Below are 22,994 nucleotides of genomic sequence, written 5' to 3'. Positions count from 1 at the left end.
CACTCTCCCACACACACGCGTGCGCCCCTCCCTCAGGCCAGGCTCGGCCCGGGGACCAGCCTTGCCCCCCCTCGCGCTCCACTTGCTGGCATTCCCGGCCACTGGGGGCCACCCCCCGAAATGACAAGCGGCGGGCCGGGCCGGGGCCGGGGCCGGGCCGGGGCCGGGGGCTTGGCCAGGCTGCTGCGGCGCCCCCGGCCCCGGCCGCCCCTGGGGCCTTACCAGCTGTCAAGCTCCAGCTCCAGCAGGGACTGGGTCCGCTCCGAGTTGCAGTGCAGGCACCACATGGCCGGGCCCGGGCCGGGGGCTGGCCTCGCCCTCCGCCGCTGCCGGCCCCGCGCCGCGCCTCTCGCCCACCCTCTCCCCGAGCTGCCCGGAGCCCGGTGCCCTCAGCCCCCCGGCCCCGGCCCGGCCCGGCCCGGCCCGGCCTCGGCCACGAGCCCGCAGCCGAGCGGGGCTGCGCGAGGGAGCGCTGGGCACTGAGCAATGGGACCCGGGAGCCCGCCGGCCGGCCAGGGGAGGAAGGAGCCCGGGGAGGGAGGGAGGGAGGGGGTGGGGGAGAGGGAGGGGAGGGGGAGAGGGGAGAGGGAGGGGAGGGGGCACTGGCAAGGAGGGAAGACACACAGGGGAGGGGAGGGAGGAGGGAAAGAAAGGGAGGGAAGACACTGGTGGGAGGGGAGGGGAGCGGAGAGAAAAGAGGAAAAATAGTGGAGGGAGAGGAGAGGGGAGGAAAGATGGAGGAGAGAGGAGCGAAAAGGAGAGGGGGAAGAGAGAGGGGGACTTGGAATGGGCAATGGAAGGGACTGGGATGGGATAAAGAGGACAGGAGAGCGGAGCACAGAAGAGTGGGGTGGCCGGCGGGGGCGGGGGGACGAGAAAGGACAGGAGGGGGAAGAAGAGGTCCTGCCCCACCCTGGCCCCAGCTACCACCAGGCGCTTTCTGGGCGCAAAGCTGAAATGGCAAGTGGCAGAACCCGGACTGAGGGCGAGATGCACCCCCCCCAACTGTCTGTCTGGAGGGTCTCCCCGCCTGCTTCCCCCAGCCCCCCCCACATCTTGGAAAGGCAGCCGGGCTCTGGACCCGGGCCAGATCCCCGGCACAGGCCCCATCGCGCGTCTGGGGAGTCGGGAGGCCTGCCCATAAAGTGAGCCCGCCCCACCAGCGGCCAGGAAGCCGGGAATTCCAGGAGAGCAGGGGAGGGGAGGGGGGAGAAGAAGAGACCCGGGCTCCTCTGCAGCCGGCATCCCTCCCCCCTGGGGAAAGGGGTGGCACGGGGGGGGGGGAGAGGCTGGAACCCCCACCTCCCCGTGAACTCCACTACTCTCCCCAGCTGCCTCATTCACTATACAGGAAAATAACGGGAATGTCAGTTTCCTCATGTGTAAAATGAGCGAACGAGAGGAGATAATCTCTGAGTTTCCTTTAGGCTCTAAATCTATGTCCTTAAGGAACTCCCTGTAACCAGAGTGAGCCCTCTACACCCTCACAGTCACCAGGTCCCTTAAACACAGAGATCAAGGTTCTAATGCCTTCCTATCCCCTCTTCCCTGAATAAGGTGTACCTCTATCCCCCTCTCCTACACCTCCCCCCCCCCAAATCCCCCAAACAACCCACTCTGTCAACGGTATTGACACGGTGCCTTACATAGGCTCAAAGCTAACTCTTCTCAGAGTCTGGCCTTTTTCAGATCTCTACAAGGCTGAAATTCAATGTTAAAATGATAAAGCTAAATCGACCTGGATGATTCTAGAGATAAATAGAGCAAGCTGTTAGTATCTCAGAACAACAGTCCATCATCCCTAAATGAAGGTCTCTATGCCCCATTAAAACCCTTTCTTTCTCTTTCTGAACTCCCCCCTCCAACCTTTTAAAAAAATATTTAAATATTTCCCTTGGCTTCTATTTTCTTATTTTTGTATGAAATATAAATAGGCCCAATTCAGGGGTGGGACTCCAAAGCTGATGCAATCACTTACATGGTTAATATTTATTTTTGTTTAGGTTTTGACCAGAAGCAGGATCTTTGGACCTACTCTTAGCCAACACCCCCTCCCCTCCCTCCTCATTTCCCCAAGGATAGACAGATACAAACAATGGCTTCTACTTTGTCACAGGTATGTGTATATATACATATAGTCTGAGGCTCCAGGGGCAGAATGTGTTTTTCCTTATGTAAAGAAGGTTGGGGAGGTCACATGAGCAGTGACTAAGATCCTGATAAAGATTTCTCAGCCTCCCAACACTGACAAGCCATCCAGATCCAACGTCATCACTATACCTGCGATACTCTTTCTCCTGGCCAGCATCCCCAACACATGGGGAGCCTCCTTTCTCTGGAGGCCACTTGGTAGATAGGGCAGCAATGGGGAGTTTAGTGAGGGGCTAGGATGGAGCAGCAGGATGTGACTCATACCAGAGGACATCATAATTTGTATTCTTAGGCCTTTCATCTGGGTGGGGGGGAACTCAAAGGGCTTTACAAATGAGCATTATTCACACACAGCAGATGGGGAAACTGGGGCACGAGGAAGGCTAAGAGGCCTTAGGCAGGCTTAGAAGGGGACCCAGGCACTACTCAACTCTGACAACCCGGCAGGCACACTCCCTGCCAGGAGGAATCTAAACAAGAGACTGTTTTGTGTGAGGGTCTGATAAGAGGGCTCTGCTGGATCCAAATATCCCCCCAAGAAATGTTCTTTCTTTTTTTTCTGGCTTCTCTTATTAAGGACTTGCAGTGTTTTCTCTGCTTAATTTAAAAATAATCAACAAAGCTGCTCTGGTTATTTCTCTGAATAATGCTCACACTGAGCCCTTCTGAAAAGGGAAGGGGCCTTTTCAATCCAGTAGCTAATAAACCCTACTGAAGAGCTGCAACCACACCCACTATGCATCTGTCTGGGGGGGGGGGGGGGGCAGGACTTGAAATGGTCAGGTCTGGAAAAACTCGAAGAACAACCTGAAAAAGGCAAGCTAAAAATAGATTTTAATAAATGGACCAAAAAGAGAACTCCCTCAAACCCAGCTGTTCTCTGGTTTTGCAGGCTTCACTGGCCGGCCATGACAGCTACAAAACATTTCTTTCCCAAGAATTCCAGGAACTTCTTTCAATGCTAGCAGCCCCAGCCTTAGGAATGACTTTGGCTGCATTGCATGGGCAGGGATTTAAAAAATGGACTTGAGTTTCCTTGTGAGCATTCATTAAGAGCAGAACAGGCCCCTGGAAACTAAATGCCTATTAATTTTCTACTCTGTTTTGCTGTGTTTTGGTCTATCTGTGTGTGTGTGTGCGTGTGTGTGTGTGTGTGTGTGTGTGTGTGTGTGTGTGTGTGTGTGTTTCTATAGAGTTAATTGTACAGTGTATTAATAATTCAAATGCTCTATGTGAGGAAGGAAGCAGAAAGAAAAAAAAAGAAAAAGGAAGAAAGTTATGCCCTCTAGAGACTAAAGGCAATTGATCTCTATATAGCAAACCAGGTGGTCAAAGTTTATTCTCTAAACCCACCCAAGTGACAAAATACCAGAGTTCTTTCATTAAGGGAGCAGAATCTCAAGAGTTGAAAAAGATCACATTACCCAAACTATACCTGAATAGGAATCCCCAAATACACTTTTAAATAATAAAGTTTGTCCTTTATTTTTGAAGACCACTACATCAGGGAGATGATATTATGACATGCACATGAATTAGATTTGAGTGAGGGGTTGCTGTGCTAAGTCACCAGTCTCACTTTTCTCCTCATCTGGGTCCAGTGGCCAGAACTGAATCACGGCAACTGGAGATGGCCTTGGGTGCAAGGCAGCCAGGGTTAAGCAACTTGCCCAAGGTCACACACCTCGTAAGAGTCAAGTGTCTGAGGTTAGATTCATCCTCCTGTCCTCCTGACTCCAAGGCCAGTGTTCCATCCACTGTACCAGCTAGCTACCCTAACCAAAAGAAGTCCCCCCCTTTGAAGTCCTCTTTGATCTCTCATTACTTTTGCTCTATATTCCACTAAAGGAGATTTTTCTATTATTTTTATTATTCTATTATTTTATATTATTACCCCTGGTGAGGTAGTACTTAGCATTATCTTAAAGACTCCCATTGAAGGAGTAATTCACTTTCTCCCAGAAGCCCATTTCAGTTTTGTACAGCTCTAATTATCAGAATAACCCCCCCCCCCCCCTTAAACCAAGAACTGTACAATTATTTCTATTTTACAGATAGTAAACTCAGAGCTTGGAGACATTAAATGACTCACCTAGGGTAATACAGCTTATTTGTTTCAAAGGAAGATCTTGAATATAAGTCTTTGGGCACCAAATCCAATGTTCTTTCCATTGTACCACAAAGTCCAAAGAACACACAGTGCATATCATTTGCCCCTCACTAGTATCTTCTTCTTTGAAAACTTTAAAGATCCAAGGACCCTAGGACTTAGGATGGGAGAGTCACATCACCATATCCCCAATAGGATTTCATTTGAGCTTAGGTTGCAACTATCTCCTTGTGCCAGTGAATCAGTAGTCAGGATTTAGGACTTTGGTTCTTGATCTAATCCCAAGACTACAAATCCTCTAATGACCTTGGCTGTGCTTTGATGGCTTGTTCATGGTGTCCTGTTCTCTCCTTTCCCTAACTAGCGTCTCACTAGTTACATAGCACAAAAATGTTATGTCTCATGTTTCTTCTCCAAAGGGAAAAGGTAAGAACTGCAAGAAGTGGCTCATTCTCTATCAGAAATGAGACAATAAAGTGAAATTCTAGAGTACTTAAAATTTGTTTTTATTTTGGTAGGACTTCTCTCATGGCAGCAACCATACTGGGGTATCTGGAGGCATCGTCTCAACTGGGGATAGTCGTCTGATCTTCGGTTACTTATAATGGGGTTCATAGCAATTTCTGCAGTTCTACTGGTACAAAATCCCAAAATGGAGGGGCAAGGCAGCCTCCTGTCAGTTTATGAATTTGGTGTCATCCTTGGGTAATTTTAGCAATGTGGCTCACAGGGGGACACCAGAAGTTTATTTGTTTAGAATGTTACCTGAGTTCAGAATGTTATTTTTCTGTCAATTATCAACATTAAAAAATCTCTGAGTCATCTAGGAGTCTTCCCTTTCTCTCTCTCTCTCTCTCTCTGATCCCCAAATCTAGTCTGTTGCCAAATACAATCTATTCTGTCTCTAAAGTAGCTCTCAGATCTCCTGTTTTCTGATTATATTTCTGCCAAGCTAATTTAGGTTCCAGTCCCCTCTTCTATGTACTACTGCATCAGCCTCTCCAGAACTGGAAACAATGACCAAGTATACGCCACATTTTACAGGTGCCTCTGCCTCCTGGAATCCCTGTTTCCATTAAGATTTAACTCAAATGTAACTTTCTTTCCTGAGATTTTTCCTGGTTGTCCCAGAAGTTAATAGTGCCTTCCCCTCTTAGGTTACCTTGTATCTACTCTAAATATCTCCTGTACCTACTTAGTTACCTGTCTCCCTCCTTAAACTCCTTAAACTATAATCCTTAAACTCCTTAAACTAAAATCCTTAAACTATAAGCTCCTTGAGAACCAGTACTGTCTTTGCTTTTCTATAGACTCCTAGTACCTCAGCAGACTTCCAACATGCAGTGAACTTTTTAATAAAGGCTTGTTGAATGATAAGTAAACTACAGGGGCTCCCTAATACCAACATGATCACATATAAAATTCTTTCTTTGGATATTTAAAGAACCTGATACCTTCCTAGCTTTTCAGTTTTATATTTTATTCTCCTTATTCTTTACTTTTCAATCCAGTGGCAATGGCATTCTGATTGCTTCTCAAACTATTCTACTACCTGAGTCAAGGTTGTTTTGGTTTTATTGACTGCCCTAATTTCTAGAACACAACTATGCCTTATCTTCTCCATCTCCTGTCTTCCCAGGCCTTCTTCAAGTCTAGGCTAAAGTCCTACCTTTTGCAAGAAGCTGATCCCAGTTCTTTTTTTTTTTGCAAGGCAAATGGGGTTAAGTGGCTTGCCCAAGGCCACACAGCTAGGTAATTATTAAATGTCTGAGGCTGGATTTGAACTCAGTCAGGTACTCCTGACTCCAGGGCTGGTGCTCTAACCACTGCACCACCCAGCTACCCCTGATCCCAGTTCTTAATCAAAGTGCCTTCGCTCCAGGATTATCTCCAATTTAGCCTGTGTATAGCTTGGAAGTTATTGTTTGCATACTGCTTCCCTCCTGAGACTGAGCTCCTAGGCAGCAGTGACATTTTTTTTTTCATTTCTTTATATCACTAGTGCAGGCCATGGATAAATGCTAGCTAACTTGATTGTTAATAAGTTGATATTTATCTACCTCTTTTAAGGTTTACAAAGTACCTAATATCTATTATCTCATTTGGTCAGGTAAGGAGCCTGAGGAGGGAAAGATTATGCAACAAGGCCTCCTAGGTGAAGCTAGTAATCAAGCTAGAATTAGAACTTGGGACCCCTCTCTTCAAATCCAGTACTCCTTCAGGATATGCCTCTTAACTAATTCTCCTGATTGGTCTCCTAATTCTCCAATCCATTTGGAGTTTGATTTTCCATATAGTCTTCCTATTAATTATCACTGTCTGAGATCTTTGAAACTATGGAGAACAGAAAAGATGCTTGCAGGTCTGGAGAAAGACAAAAGTTGTCCTAGTGTGTTAAAAAAAAAAGGTAAAAGAGTGGAGTCTTCAAACTAGAAACCAGGGAGCTGGATTTCTGGCGAAAATGTAGAATGTATTATTAAAGAGATGGTAATCAAACACCTAGAAGGGGAAGCGATGAATTGCAAAAACCCAGCAAAGCTTCAAAAACTAATCAAGTTTCCACATTTGACAGTTAAGACACTAAGATATCAAAGGACAAGAGTAGGAAACAATTTATATTTTAGCAATCAAGTTTTCCATGCTATTCTTATGAAGGGATGGAAAGATGGGAACACTGATAAATTCAGAACTAATGACTATGTCTTATTATTATCATTATTATTCTCTGTTAATAACTCACATGTATCAAGTGCCTTAAGATTTTCAAAATGCCTGTCCTATAATTACCCTATGAAGTAGATTATGCTCTGAACATACTAATTAAAAAGCTAGTTCTGTTATTTTCTACAGTTGAGAAAACTGAGCTTTATAGAGGTTGTGTGCTTTGCTCATGGTTGAACAACTAATATGTGAGATTCATTTTTGTATCCTCTTTAATATCTGGCACCTAGACATAATGGACAAACATTAATAAATGTTATAAATAGTTATTAATATAACATGATTCACAGTAATAATCAACTCTGCATGCTGGCATTTTACATACCTCTGGAAACACTCATTTTGGCTATGATTTATTTGGAGAACAATACTTTTATTTCCATATTTATTACCCTTTCAAAAAGAATATATCAAGGCTTTAATTTCCAATATTCTGATTTGCCAGATTGGTTTGTGGTGGAGGAAGAATGGGCATGACCTAGGGAAACATCAGGAAGGTGTTACCACCATGTTAATTCTTCTGGCACAGATGTAGTCACTGACAAAGGTGGTAGTGATCAGTATTAAAAATTGCTCTAAGGACCATCTTGGACATGCATGCAGTTGGTTAGACATGTGACATACTGAGGAGATTTTTTTATCCTGGCAGTAAATTATTATAATGTATATCATCTCACTCAAGTCTTTATTGCTAAAATGAGATTATGCTTGATTTTGAACCATAGAATTTTGGAGCGGATGGGTCCTTAGAGGTCATTTTAGCTTAGCCCTTTTGCTTTACAGATGAAGAAGGAGTCTGGAATGCACCATGGAACTGCCCAAGATTACAAAGTGGGAGTGGCAAAGTAAGGATTAGTATTCACATTCCCTCAGTCTCTGGTCCAATCCTTTTACCAAGACAGATAACTATGTTCTCTGAATTATCTTAGCAAAACTCTGAAAAAAATTGATAATAGGGAAGGAATAAGCATTCACTAAATGTCTACTGTTTGACAGACACTGTGATAAGAACTTTACAATTTTTCTCGCATTTGATCCTCAAGATAACCCTGGGAGATAGATGCTAATATTATCCCCCCCCCACCACCATTTTAAAGTTGGGGAAACTGAAACAGAGGTAAAGTTATTTGCTTAGGGTAACATAGCTAATAAATAAAAAATAGCTAATAACATAGCTAAATTTGAATTTAGGTGTTCCTGACTCCAGATCCAGTGTTCAATCCACTAAGTCACCTGTATAGTGATGAACAGTAAATGAAAGGATTAAGAAATACTATAAGAATTTGTTGAAAACAATTAGAGTATGTATTGGAATAGACTAAAGCTGACTTTTTTCATCAGTGTGGTGAAACTCCATTTGCCTTGATGACTTATTCAATACATCCTAGGGAGTTGCCTGAGACAGAAGGGGATTAAGTAACTTGGGAAAGACCACACAGCTAAAAAGTATCTGAGATAGAATTTGAACCCAAGATTTCATGATTCCAAGCCAGAATGCTATCCCTTATACCACACTACTTCTTTTGGACCAGCAAATTTAAGTCACATGAATAGAAAGTAGCTGGTAAGATAAGATGAATGAAATAAAGTACTTGGGTTAGGAGCTAAAAGTCAGGTGGTAGAGGACCGGTAAGGGAAGAGAGAAGAGGAGTTCTGAATGTATCAGTCAAATATCTTCTTGAATCCGGAAGTAAAAGAGATTTTGAAAGATGATTTTTCTAGTCACCTTTTAGTGATCCATTTCAATGGGACTTCTGTAATTTCACACCTATCTATATATTTATTTGGGGATTAAAACTAAATGCCACTTCCTTGTTGAAGGTTAAACAGTTAACTTCTAGAATGGCTCCCTACATGAATTCTTGTAGGATCTCATGACTTTGCTGGTACACCAATGAAGTTGTGCTTCATTGGACATACATTGTACATACAGTACCAAGAGAAGACAGTGACATTGGCAATATGTTCATTGTGACCTATTAACAGAATATGGTGGAAAAATGTTGGATTTGGAGTCAGAAAGCCTGGATTTGAATCTTGGTTTACAAGTCATTTCCCTGTCAGTTTTGGGGGGTGATAGGAGATTGGGGTGGGTAGAGAGGCTTTATGTGTTCTCTAGGATGGGAAACTCCTTTCACCAACCCCTTAGTGGATGTATCCTAGGGAACTATCCTAGGGAACTACCAGGTAACCTGGTAGAGGCTTGAGTTGTCCACACAATGTACTTCATCTCTCAGAACTTCCCTTTGCTTCTCTGTAAATTGAAGGGATTGGATTCTATTAACTTTAAAATACCTTTAAGCTTTAAATTCTATAATTTGTACTTGATGTGTGAAAATTTTTTTCCAGAATAAAAAGTTTTACTTCTCAGTTTGTTCTAAATTTCTCCAACTCTGTATGCACACTGTCAAGATCAGCATTTATGAATTGTTAACATATTTAAACGTAGACTGTTTCTCTCAGTTCCATCCCAGGACAAGATGGGGTGCCAGGATCTGCTACTCACCAAAACTGAGGGAGCTACCTGGTACAGGTTAGAGCTTCCCCAGATGGGGAATGAGGGAAGTCTGTATCTGGGAGTTTCCTTTTCAGGAAGATGCCAGAAGCATTGTGGGGATAAGCCACATACAGGATCCAGAATATAGGTTACAGGATACCAGGCTGCTGACTTCTTAGAGTCCACAGGTGGAGAACAATGCAAGGAATGAAAATAGATTCAGTAGGCTCAAAAGCAAGAGGGTGAGGAGAGGGGGAAGGGGAGGGAAATGAGGAGAATCAGGGTCAGGCTGCAGGACTCCATACCAGGCTAACGACGGGAATATGGGTTTCACGAACAATTTCCTTTATCTGTGTGCTCAGAATCCTGGGAATGAACTTTTCTGCTTAGATTCCTGAAGCAAAAATTACCCCCTCAAATCCTTGAGATTTATGTTGCTGGACAGCTCCAGTGGTCCCTGCCCCCTTCACTCTCCCTGGAAACAGTCATGGAAGACTGTAGACCCTCAAACCAGTCTCAAGAAAAAGGCAAAAAATACTCTATTGCTAGGGGAATTTTGGAAATATTGTTCTCTGGGGCACTCACAATAAATCTATAATTTTCTCTAAGAGGTAGGGAGGTAAATAAAGTGACTTATCCCTAAGAGTCCACTGAGTTAAGTACTGTAGGGCTCATAATTCCCATTTTAAGGATGATGAAATTGAGGCTCAAAGAGGATGAAGTGATTTCCCCCTTGTCACAATCCAGCAATGGGGAGGTGCAGTGGATAGAGCATAGGACTTCCAGTGAAGAAGACCTGAAGAAGAATCAGGCTCTAGAAATTTACTGGCAGTGAGATCCTGGGCAAGTCATTTCACTGATGCTTGCCTCAGTTTCCCCTTCTGAAAAATGGGAATAATAACAGCACCTACCCATAGGGTTGTTGTGATGATCAAATGAGACATTTGTAAAGTGTTTTGCAAACTTTAAAGCACCATATAAATATTGACTTTCATTATTACTTCAGAAATAGTCCTACCAGGTCCCTCCTAACTACAGGTTTGGTGCTTTTTCTACTATACTTTGTTGCCACTTAAAAGATTCTTTTTTAAATAAAACATGATATCATATGAGAGGAGAGTCACAGAACTATATAATTTAGTTGGAAGGGACCTTAGAAATCTGATCAAGGTTCCTGCTCAGAACTTCCCTCTACCAATGTCCTTTATTGACGATCAGTCTGTTTTTGACACTTTCAGTGTCAGGGAACTCATCTCTCAAAAGACAGCCTATTCCATTTTGAACTCATCTAATGATGAAAAGCTCTTCTTTATACTGAACAGAAATGAATTTTCCTGTAACTCCCCATTGGCCCTGGTCTACCCCCTTAGAAGTATACAGTAGAAGTCTTCTCCCTCTTCCACAAAATAATTCCTCAAATAATGTGAACAGAATAATTCTGCCCCCTCTAATCTTGACTTTTCTAGTTTAAAATCCCAATTTATTCAGTGGTTCCACAAATGATATATTCTTTGGTTTCCCTATCTTCCTAGTTACCCTCCTCTAACCATTCTCCTAAAATATAGCACCCCAAACGAGAAAAATTGTGGTCTGACACAATTAATACAGAGACTTGGGAGAAGCCATACTGAGGACCATTTCAGGACTGACTTGAAGCCAGACCTGAGGATTTAAATTTTAATGATTATTTCTGAGTTATGTCCATCTCTGTTATTTTCTCTCTGCTTGCCCAATGCAAGGGCCACGATGAGTTCATCTAACTGTTTATAAGGCTCTCCTTCTCTTCCAGTGCCTCATCATGATGTTGAGATAACTTGATACTTTTCATGCTATAGTTGAACAATACAAAACTCAGGATGAAATCAAGAAGATAAGAAGCAAAAAATGATGAAGGAGGAAGGAGACAGGGAAAAAAATTAGAGATACAAGAGGAATAGAACTGTGAAAAGGTAGAAATTTAAAGGATGATCGTCTTATGAATCTTATGAAAGGCTAACCCTAGCAAGGAATGACAAAGAGAGGGCTTGTAATAGAAAGTTCTGTTTTAGGAATGGAACAAGAAAGCAGCAGGTCAACTGAGGAAATGTTCAAATGACACACAACATTTAATCCACCTCAGAGCTTTTGGTCTCTTTAGTAATGAAGACCCTTAGGACAATGTCCCCAGATACTTGTACTTGTTCATAGGATACCAGACTTACACATGATCACAAAATTTACATCTTCCAATCTGTAAAGAAAGACTTGTCTTTTTTGAAGCATCATCATACTGGGAAGGACCTCAAGATTTCACTACACCAAAACCAAGCACAGAATCTGGCATTCATAGGCTACCACCCAAGAAGAGAAGCTCTTTGAGGGCAGGAGTCTATTCTGGATGATACCTTGACAACTCGAGGGTCTTTTTGCCTTGGATCCTACTGAGCCAATCTTGTGGGCTTCTGACTAGTTAGGAAAGGGGAGGTTTCCCTGCACCTTAGATTCTCTGAATGCAAAATGAAATGCTTTCTGTCCTTTTGGGTTCCTAATTGGAGAAGATGGAGGGAAACATTGTATATGGAATAAAAATTTCTTTTTTCTTTTTTTTTGAGAGGAGCTTCCAATTCAAGTCCAGAAGAACTAGGCAGGTGCAGATTAATTGAGATCTCTTCTTTTCAGGTGCCCATCAATGCCATTTCCACTTCCCTCTTGTTCCTCTATCCCCCCTACTTCACACAAAAATCAATCAGTAAACATTTATGGAGTGCCTAAGATATGACATGCACTGAACTAAATGCTGAGGAAAAGGCTTATGCTGCCCTGCAAAATTCAAAGGTAGGAGCAGCTTAGTGATGTAGTGGATAGAGCATAGAACCTGAGTTCAAATCTGACCTCATACACTATTTACTTAGCTGTGTGACCCTGACTTACCACCTTGTCGAAAAAACCAACCAACCAAACAAACAAACAAAAAGCCAATGAGAACACATAATTCCCAAGACAAATCAGTGCCCCTGGACATCTGCCTGTCCTCTAAAAGGATACTCTTTCCATTTATTTATTTCCTCAGCCACAGTGAAAGTGAAAATGCCTAGCAACTATGCCAGGCCTGAAAACCAACATAAGAGTATAAGGGGAAAAAGGAGCATCTTTATAGTCTGCAAGCTTTACAACCTCAGGCTCCATTCACAAATCTCACACTCTATGCAGGAAAAGAGCAATCTGAATCCCAAGATCATTTGCTTCTATTCCCAGCCCACTCTGGGCTATTTTCAGCTCCTTCCTCTGGGAACACCGATCTGAAAATAAATGGAAAGAAAACAGTGACCCAGGAAAGGGTTCTGTGGCGTTAGCTAACTCCTGCTTTTTCCATCCGTTGGCATTTTGCTTCCAAGAATATAGGTGTAAATGTAAGGTCTCCTCTCTTGGTCCTCCCTCCCTCCCTCCCCCTGCCAGTCTGGCTGGCTGATTGTACCCCTTTCTCTATTCAGAATGGGAATCTGATAGCAATTTACATTCCTTTCCCATATGCTGGTTAACACTCAGATTTGCAGTAGATCTGCTTTTCACCAAAGTGAATAGGTGTGATTAAAAGTATTCCTTTCTAATAAAAGAGATCTTAAAAGTACCAACAATCTGGGAATCCCAAAGGAGTTTGGCTTTAGCCAGGACTGGGGGGGTTGGAAGTTGGGCTGAGGGGTGGAGTCTAGTAGCTGGCAATTAATACTGAAATCACTGAATCTTTAATGACCTCATTTCCTAGTTACTTCTCTTCAATCTGCCCTTCAGTTTAAGTCAGCATCTCTGTGTCTCATTGGGCAGACAGAGGATTACTGGTAATATAGCAGAGGTAGCTCAGTGACAGATAAAAGGACAGTTGAAGGGGTGGGGAAGAAGGGAGGAAATTTAACCCATGTGGAAACTCAGGTTTCTTGGGCTTAGTTCAGAGTCTGTAAAAGATGTGGGGGAATGGTTTGGGATTAGAAGTCAGAGGAAATAGGTCTGAATCCAGGTTCTGCTACTGGTTGGTTACCTGTATGATCTTGTTTCCCTAGGCCCTACTTAGTGGAAAGGAAATTTTCCCTAGTTTCACCAATGGCACTTAATAACCTCTGAATTCTCCTCCAGTTTGAAATCACTGATCTTATTATCTTCTAGAATACTGGGGAGCTCTGTAATTCTAGAATCCTACAACCATTGAGAACAGAAAGGGAGAGGAAGAAAGCCAACAGAAGCATCCAGTCAGATGGCCAAAGTCATTGGGCAGCTGTGGCCTGGACACATGGGTGATGATAAGGGTGCAAATGAGCTGACAAGTTTTGTTTTGTTTTTTAAATTTCCCAAACCCAAAGTTCAGACTACATTGGGGAGCATGTGTGTGAGCAGGAAGTAATTGACCTTTGGTGCTCAGCTCTGTAGAGACCATAACCCAAATCTTGTCCTCAGGGCCTACAGCCTCATTACTCTGCTTCAGGAACCACAATGAGAACCAAGGGGGCTACAGATGAAAAATGAATAATGGATGTTGAGCTTGCCAAAAGGCAGGGGTGTAATCATTCATACCTTTTATATAGCTCTTTATGGTGACAGAGCAGGCATATATTATTTGTTCACTGGATCCCAACACTGACTCCTAAGAGGTAGGCAGGGTAAATTCTGTTTATCCCAGGGGTCATTAACTTCAAATCTGTGAATTTATTTTTCTTTCCTTTCCTTTCCATTTTTTTTTTGTGAGGCACAGGGGTGTGAATTTATTTTAAAAAATATTTTGATAACTGCATTTTAAATACTTTGAAATCCTATGTATATTATTTTTTTGCACTTAAAAACATTCTCTGAAGGCATTCATAGGATTTACCAGATGGCCATCTCACACACACACACACACACACACACACACACACACACACACACACACACACACAGACTCTCTCTCTCTCTCTCTCTCTCTCTCTCTCTCTCTCTCTCTCTCTCTCTCTCTCTGAAAATTCCAAAATTCTGGTTTACTCTCAATTTTCAGATGAGACTTAGAAGTGAAATGTCCCCCCTTAAGCTCACTCTGCTTAATATTGGGCTAAACTAAAACTAATTCAAGTTTCCTGATTTCATTAGAATATCCCAGGGCCAATGGAGGATTGTAGACTATCTCTCAAGAAGGGGGACAATGTGGAGAGTGTGAACAGGGGAGAGTTGATGAAGATTTAAGGAAAAATTTTTTAAAACAGAGGTAGTTAGGTGATGTAGTAAGTAGAGCACTGATCCTGGAGTAAGGAGGACCTGAGTTCAAATCCAGACTCAGACACTTAATAATGACCTAATTGTGTGACCTTGGGCAAGTCACTTAACACCGTTGCCTTGCAAAATACAACCAACAAAAAAAAGAAATAAAAAAAGACCAGGAGATTTAATTGAAAGTGAGACAATAAAATGAATCATTCATATCTATATTTAGCACTATTAAAGTTGAGGTTTCCAGGTCCCCTTGGGTTCTCATAGGGCAGCCAGGGAGTACCATAGCATACAAACACTGGACTCAGAGTCAGGAAACCCTGTGATTCATTTGTGAACCTTGGATACTCCCTGTGTGACTGTAGGAGGGTCACTAAACCTGTGTTTGCCTTACTTTTCTCATGAGTAAAATGAGGGTTATAATAACAGTTTCCCAAGGTGGTTGTGAGGATTAAATGAGATGAAAATGGTAATAGTTAATAAAAATTTTGTTCTCTTCCCCTTCATAGACTGTATGTTGCATCAAGATGGAAAGGCTCTCAGTATATTCCTCTGGGTTGACTGTTTATTGGCTCAGGACCATCTCTGATACACTGAGATGCAGAGGAGTTGGAGCAACTGATGGAGAGAGTTCTGGATACAGAAACCTCCAAAGTATATTTCCCCAGGAATGTGCAAGGGAATTTGCTTTTTGTTGAGGAGAAGGAATCTCTGTCCTGATGAAATCACATTTTCTGGAACTATGGAAATGTTCACCTTTCTAATCTACAGAACCCTTTCCCACAAATACCACTGGGGAGGTTTTCCAAATATTAGACCCATTTTAAAGATGAATAAGCTGAGGGTCATAGTGGTTAAGTGACTTGTCCAACTTCACATTGCAAGTAAGTGGAGCTAATGTGTTCAGATTTCACATCCTTTATACCTTGCCCCACCTTTTTTTGGAGGGGGAGAATTTAGATCCATGATTTCATCAGAGAAGCCAGCAGTTATCTTTTAATACCACTGGGGGTAGCTGAGACCTTTTTTGGGAGGGTTCAAGAAGTCAAAATTATTTTCATAATGATAACATGTTGCTTGATTGTTAAAATATTTCTCCCTTTTCCAACTACCTATCTTTGTAAGACTGGATTTTCTTAATAGACTTCAACCAAAACAACATATTGCAACAGATTAAATGCAGAAGCAAATAAGAGAATCCAACTGTTTTTTATTAAGCTAGATGTTAAAGAGATCTGTAAAAAAATAAAATAATGCCACTCATTAAATTTTTTTGCTTTGGAAAACTAACTTTTCATAAAATATATTGTTTACATTAACTTGTTACATGTTTATTGTTGCTTTAAATGCATTAATAAATATTTAAAAATTGATCCATTTTAATTTCTAATACAGTAAACATCTATAGATAAACATGAATAAACAAAAACTCTTTGAGGTTCTCAGAAATATTTCTCAATTATATTTGAATTTGTGAATTTTGAATATGTCTATAGACATAATTTACCTAGATTTTAGCAAAGCATTTAATAAAGTCTATCTTTCTATTTGTATGGACAAGATAGAGTCATATGGTCTAGATAAAAGTACAATTAATGTGAATTCAAAACTGATTGAATAGTTGAAACCAAAGAGAGGTTAGTCATTTGAGAAGAATTTGTAGGGAAATGGTATCAAACTCAGATAGAAGCACAGGCCATTCTAGGGGGCCACATACTGACCTAGAAAACCACATATTAACATTATCTATATTCTATTGTGTTTTTATGTATTTTTTTAAAAAAATATTTCTCAATTATATTTGAATTTGGTTCTGACCTCACTTGGAAGTTGCAAGTTCCCTCTGGGTATATGGTGGCAGCTAAGTATTTGACACCTCTGATGTAGGGAACCTCGGTGAAGGGATTCCTTTTATCAAAGCACATCAAGCTAGGGTTCTGCAATTTACTTTCTTAGAATTCCCAGGGGATTGTTGAAGTCAAATGACTTCTCTTGGGGACCATGGCAAGTATCAGAAATGGAACTTGAATCTAGTTCTTTTATCTCCCAAGTTCTCCTTCCTATACACCATATTATCTAGAGGGTGGTTTAATGGCAGAGCAGATTTAGATTTTAAGGCTGTTCAGTTTGGATACTCACATATTCACTAAAAAAGGAGAAGACAATTTTGCCAATAGGACAAATTAGAAAGTGGTACATTGACAGACATGGAAGGAAGATAGAAAGGAAGAGGGAAGGAAGAAGGAAGGATAAAAGGAAGATAGGAAGGAAGGGAAGAAGAAAAAATGGTGGGAAGGAAAGAAGGAAGAAAATGGGAGAAATAAATATATATTAAGAACATACAGGGTGTCTAGGTCGTGCAGTAAATAGAGCATCAACCCTGGAGTCAGGAGGACCTGAGTTCCTCAGACACTTAATTACCTAGCTGTGTGACCTTAGGCAAGTCACTTAAACCCATTGCCTTGCAAAAAAATAAAAGAAACTACTCAGGCAGTAGGCTAAGCATTTTTCAATTATTATCTCATTTGATCTTCACAATAACTCTGGAAGGTAGGTTACTTTTTTACCCTCAGTTTACAGGCAAGGAAACTGAGGCAGAAAGAGGTTAAGTGACCTGCTCAGGGTCATAGAGATATTATTTGAAACTGGATTTGAACACATTTTTGTTTTTTTATCTTTTCCCTGACTCCAGACCCCATTGCTCTATTCACTGTCTTCCCTAGTTGGTAGGAAAAAGTACAGTGAATTAGTGGAGTAATTATGGTCTGCAAAGTATTTCATTTCCTGAAGGGGCTGTGATTTTATCATTGTGGGTACTCCTTCCACCATAAGGGTTGTTAATACCCAAGCCATTCAGGAGATAGTAAGAGAACACCCAGTTGAGTCTGTCACTTGGCCTAAGTGAAATAGGTACTGAAGGGAACTGTCAGATGTGATTATTGAGACAGTGACAGTGATTTTTCAAAGATCTAGGAGAATGGAAAGGATACTACAGATTGGAAGAAGGGCACATTTTGTTCTGAGATTTAAAGAGAAAGAGAGAGAGAGAGAGAGAGACAGACAGACAGACAGAAACAGAGACACAGGGGCAGGGGGTGGGTGGAGGGTGGGGTGGGGAATGGAGTTAATAAACCATAAGCCGGTGAGTTTGACTTCCATACCTAGAAAAACCATAGGATATATCACTGAAAGAAACATCTTGAATATTGAACAATGGCCCCAACATCGGCATGATTTCATTAAGTACAATCTAAACTTATTTCCTTTTTTAATAAGGTTATTCTACTAGTAAATCAGAATACTATAGACATAATTTACCTAGATTTTGGCAAAGCATTTAATAAAGTCTATCTTTCTATTTGTATGGACAAGATAGAGTTATATGGTCTAGATAAAAGTACAATTAATATAAATTCAAAACTGATTGAATAGCTGAAACCAAAGAGAGGTCAGTCAATAATAATTCAATATGGTCTCAGACAATCTCCATTAATAAACCCCTGGTATCTGAGCTTGATCTGGCTATTTACTAGTTTTTATTAATGATTTAGATCAAGGTATAGATAACATGCTCAGCAAACTTTCTGATAACAAAAGGCTAGGAAGGAATAGCTAATCTAATTGATGTCAGGATTCAACAAGATCTCAATGAAGTAGAAAGTTGATCAAAATCTAACAAAATGAAAGGACAAATATAAAATTGCACTCCAAAATCAGCTTCATAAGTGTAAGATAGGGACAGCTAGGTAGTGAAATGGATAGAGGACCAGCCCTGGAGTCAGGAGAACCTGAGATCAAATCTGACCTGAGACACTTGTTACCTAGTTGTATTGATACTGGGCATATCACTTAACCTCATTGCCTTGCAAAAACCAACCCCCCCCCCCCAAATATAAGCTGGAGGAACCAAGTTTTGATAGGAAATTCCCTGAAAAATAATTTAATGGATTTATTAAAATGCAAACTCAATATGGAACTGAAGTGTAATCTTGGAACCCCAAATACTCAAGGTGCCCTAGGGCTCTACTCTGAGAGGCAGTGTCTAGGACTAAGAAGTGATGAGAGTGATCTTGTCCTCTGCCCTGTCAGATTGCATCTAGGGTATTGAGTTTGGTTCTAGGTACCACCTTTTAGAAAGACCATCAACATTCTGGTCAGTAGATAGAACTGGGATGCTTCACATGGAGAAGAGAAGACTTGGAAGGGAAGAACAGAGCAGTTGTTTTCAAGTATTTAAAGATTATCCCAAGGGAGTAATTAGAAACCCAGATTTTGCAGAGGTGGCTAGGGCTCTGCCATCAAGAGTAAAGAGCTTAGATTTGAATCCTTGCTCTGCAATTCACAACTTGTAAAGTCTTTGGGCTTGTTTCCTTGTCTGTAAAATGTGCAGGTTAGAATACATCAGTTCCTTTCAAGCTTCAAATCTATGAATTCACTGAACTTGGAGGGGATGGATAATTTTAGGAAACCTAGAAAAAATTTAGGACATTTACTAGGAAATCCATATCATGCATGGAATCGAAAGCAATGTTCTGAGAGATGTTGACTTACTTTCATTTACTGCTTTGATATAATCAAATAAATCTCATTAAGTGAGAATAATTGAAAGGGTCATCAGCTGGACAGGGTCGTCTGAATTTTGCATTTTTTTTACAGGAAATGTCACTGAGTTGGAAGGGTCTTGATACATTATCTAGTTTAAACTCTTCATGTCAAAGAGGAGGAACTTTATAGTCTAGACACAGCCAATCTAGAACCCATGCCTTCTGAATCATAAGTACAAGGTTCCTACTTCAAACTGCTTCTGATGTCTTATTTCTTTCAGCCCATATTAGCTTTAAAATACCTTCACTGGGGCAGCTAGATGGCACAGTAGATAGAGCATCAACTAGAGTTCATATTCAGCCTCAGCTACTTAATAATTACCTAATTATGTGACCTTGGGCAAGTCACTTAACCTCATTGCCTTGCAATCCCCCCTTCCCCCCAAATAAAATACTTTCATCTAACATTCCAGAATTCTGGTTGATTCAATATCATAATCTGGTTGATACAAAGCAAACAAAGTGGTATCAAGTAGCCTGCTAGTGGGCCTGCCTCAAAGGAATAGATACAGATCACTTATAATGGACACTTGAATAACTGGTTTGCAAATGTATGCTTGCTAAGTGCTTACAAATAAATGGCTCCCTACAGTAAGGTTAAACATTTCCTTCAATACTTTTGCTTACACTATTGCTTAATCAATTTGCAGACCAAACCTCTTTCCCATAAAGAGGTAAACTTCAACCCAGCTTGGCCCATTTTGCTCAGAATCTTGACTTAGTTGGGGGCTGGGTTAATGAGTTTTCAAACTAATTTCATTTTTAGATGGAGAATCCAACACATTTAAACATAACACAATCTAATTGTTGAAGGCAGCACTCAAGGAGGGAGGGATTAGTTGACATCAAAAGTGGTTTAGAATCCATTTGGGGAACACCACTACTTAACAGAGTTTCATCTTTGGGTGAAAGGTACAATAGTGGACTTAGAGCAGACTTCAGCACTAACTTGTTAAGGGACTTGACTTTGCCAGGAAAACTCAAGACCCAAAAATGTCCAGGCCAACTTTGGACTCTCCTGGAGTTGGGCTATAATTAACATCTCATAGGAAACACAATCCCCTGAAATTTTGGTCTATCTAGCTATTTACAGAAATTACTGTAATTTATGTGTTAATAGTGAAGATATCAAGGTTTGCAAACCCCTGGAGTGCTACAAATGCAATTTGTAATTACAAGCACACAGCAATTTGTATAACATGCCATCTAAATCTACAGTAATTATTACCCTGGTTAATAGTAATTTCAAACTTAATCACATTTAATATAGCATTATTCATATAGAGTTAAAAGTCAGAAATGGACATTTATCCTGCTTTAGCTTAAAGATTCAAGGGGAGTTAGATACTTGTGACAGAGTGTACAAGAGAATCTCTAGACAAAGACAAGAGAAGAAAAGATTGGGAGAAAGTTAGGGAAGAGTTGGGGACACCCCAATGAATTAGTAAACTAGAGGTCTGGGTTTTGGATTCAGAATAGTGGGGTATGTAATAAATACAATGGTGGCATTCTTATCTCTATTTTTGCCACCAGAAAACTAAAGCTTAGAAAGACTAAGTAATGTGGTTTTAAGAATGAAATGATTAAATGAGATAATGTATGTGAAAGAGTTTTAAGAAGTATGGGGGGTGGCTAGGTGGCATAGTGGATAAAGCACTGGCCTTGGAGTCAGGAGTACCTAGGTTCAAATCCGGTCTCAGACACTTAATGATTACCTAGCTGTGTGGCCTTGGGCAAGCCACTTAACCCTATTTGCCTTGCAAAAACCTAAAAAAAAAAAAGCGGAAAAAAAAGAAGTATAGGGTACTAATTAAATGTGAGATAACAGTGATTATTAATAATGAACACTTTATTATTATTAATTTTTCCCTCTTTTTCTTTGACCTGTAATTTTCTTAGTCTTAGAAACTTGACCAATACAGGCTGGATTCCATTTATAATGTGCAGCCTTAGCAGTCTGGCTGAGACCCAGAGGGAAGAAGTGAAGGACCCTCCCTGCTCATGGTTTCTCTCTCTCTCTCTCTCTCTCTCTCTCACACACACACACACACACACACACACACACAAACAAACAACAAGAATAAAAAAAAAAATAAACATTTTAAAATCTCTAATAATGAGCTAGGCATCAGCAAACAATTTCACCTGAGCAATCCCCAGTGAAGGATCAAAGTTTGGGAAAGTTAAGATTATACAAATAGCTTCAGCTCCTGCTCTCTCTCTCTCTTATCTCTATCTTTCCTATCTCTCATCTTTCTTCCTTCTCATATCTCTCTCCTATCTCTCTCCCGATCTTTCTCCCTTTCTTTCTTTTTTCCCTCCCTCTTTAGCCCTTTCCCCCACCTTTCTCTCTCTCTTCCTCTTTTTTCCTCTTTTCTCATTCTCACTTTCTCTCCTTGCTTTCTCATTCTCTCTTTTCTTCCTTCTATTCTTTTTCTTAATCTCCTTTCTTCTCTCACTCTCACTTTATCTCTTCACCTCTCTTTTCTTTCCCTCTCATTGTCTCCTTTCTTTTTTACTCTCTCACTTTCTCTCCCTCCTTTGTCCTCCTCTTTTTCTATTTCCCCTCCCTCTTCCTTCTTTCTCACCTTCTCGATTTCTCTCCCTATCTCCCTTTCTTCCCCTCCCTCCTTTCCTTCCCCAAAAGTTCCAGATCCTCAGCCAATATTCATATGACAATATCTCTAGCCCTTTTATAACTATTTCTTAAGAAACCACCTATTTGGAAGATTATTTGCTAGAAAGTATGGGGCCTATAAGGATGAGCAAATCAGATCTTGCATGCATAGACTTTCCCTTCAGGTAGGGTTGTGTGATGGAAGGAATAATGAACTTGGAATGAGAAGACATGTATTTGAATCTAGTCTCAGCCACCAGATAGCCATTTTTGCTCCTTTGTCCAGGCCATAGTATTCTCTTCTGTTCAATGGGTATAATAAAATCTACAGTATGAGGATTAGATGAAATTATGAGTGTGATGGCTTCTTGAAGACAAGGACTGTCTATTTTCATCTATCCAGTACCCAAGTCCAGTATCCTAAACTTGATGTTTGAAAAATAATTACTGAATTGTTGAAAGTTAAAAACTCTAATGTGCCATAAAGATATACAAGATGGAGATGATGAAGGAGGAGGAAGAGAACAAAGTCAGCTGTTTCTCATCAAAAACTGTTCTTTCCCCTCTCCCCTAATGAAAAGTTTGTAATCCCCCCCCTACTTTCATCTTTCTATCTTATTTTTACCATATTATACCAGGCTCAAAATTCCCTGGTTCTTATTTCACCTCCCAGTCATAGTTGGTTATAATTTCATCTCCTTCCTTGCTGTCACTCTTAGCTCCTTCACTATGTTTCCAGCTATTACTCCCTTCATAAACTGAGGAATTAAGTAGAACCCCATCAGGCTTCCCTACAAATACTCCAGCTCTTATTCATTTAGCTCCAAAATATCCTCAGTTCTTTGGGAACCATCTCCTTACTGTAAACAACATTTATCAGATGCCTACTGAATATGTAATATTCAGTAAGGCATTTGGCAGGGATGGAGTGAGTAGTGGGGTGGGGGTGGGGGGACAGTGCCTTCCTCCTGGTGCTGGTTTGGGACTGGTCTCTTCTTTGAGACTTGTCCCCAAGTAGCCAAAGAGTGAGGAAGATAGACCAAGAAGATTTTGGCCCTCAGAGTACCATCCTCCCTGCTCTCCTTC

At 41.1% G+C, this 22,994-nt stretch overlaps 1 protein-coding gene and 1 long non-coding RNA gene across 8 annotated transcripts in view; one reads left to right on the top strand and one right to left on the bottom strand.

Annotated features, from left to right (window-relative positions):
• IQSEC1 (IQ motif and Sec7 domain ArfGEF 1) overlaps window positions 1-22,994 on the bottom strand; it is a 306,257-nt gene that overhangs the window by 99,966 nt on the left and 183,297 nt on the right. The window contains exon 1 of one of the 6 annotated variants that reach the window (XM_074198378.1): window positions 4,244-12,824. The exons of 4 other annotated variants lie outside the window; for them this stretch is intronic. In XM_074198378.1, coding sequence (XP_074054479.1) covers window positions 4,244-4,356 — 113 coding nt within the window. In that variant the 5' untranslated portion in view covers window positions 4,357-12,824. Of the gene's footprint in view, window positions 1-222; window positions 331-4,243; window positions 12,825-22,994 lie in introns of those variants that run through there. One more of the 6 variants, XM_074198382.1, reaches the window with a different exon arrangement.
• Window positions 1,757-16,006, top strand: LOC141496159 (uncharacterized). Of its 2 annotated transcripts, none has more exons than XR_012470962.1 (2): window positions 1,757-2,116; window positions 15,197-16,006. It is a non-coding gene; the product is annotated as an uncharacterized LOC141496159 (long non-coding RNA). The 2 variants fall into 2 exon arrangements; XR_012470961.1 differs by lacking the exon at window positions 1,757-2,116 and adding an exon at window positions 13,683-14,098.

This window comes from Macrotis lagotis, chromosome 8 (genome assembly GCF_037893015.1).
Source record: "Macrotis lagotis isolate mMagLag1 chromosome 8, bilby.v1.9.chrom.fasta, whole genome shotgun sequence".
Classification (NCBI taxonomy): domain Eukaryota; kingdom Metazoa; phylum Chordata; class Mammalia; order Peramelemorphia; family Peramelidae; genus Macrotis; species Macrotis lagotis.
This window is presented reverse-complemented; position numbering and strand designations above follow the sequence as displayed.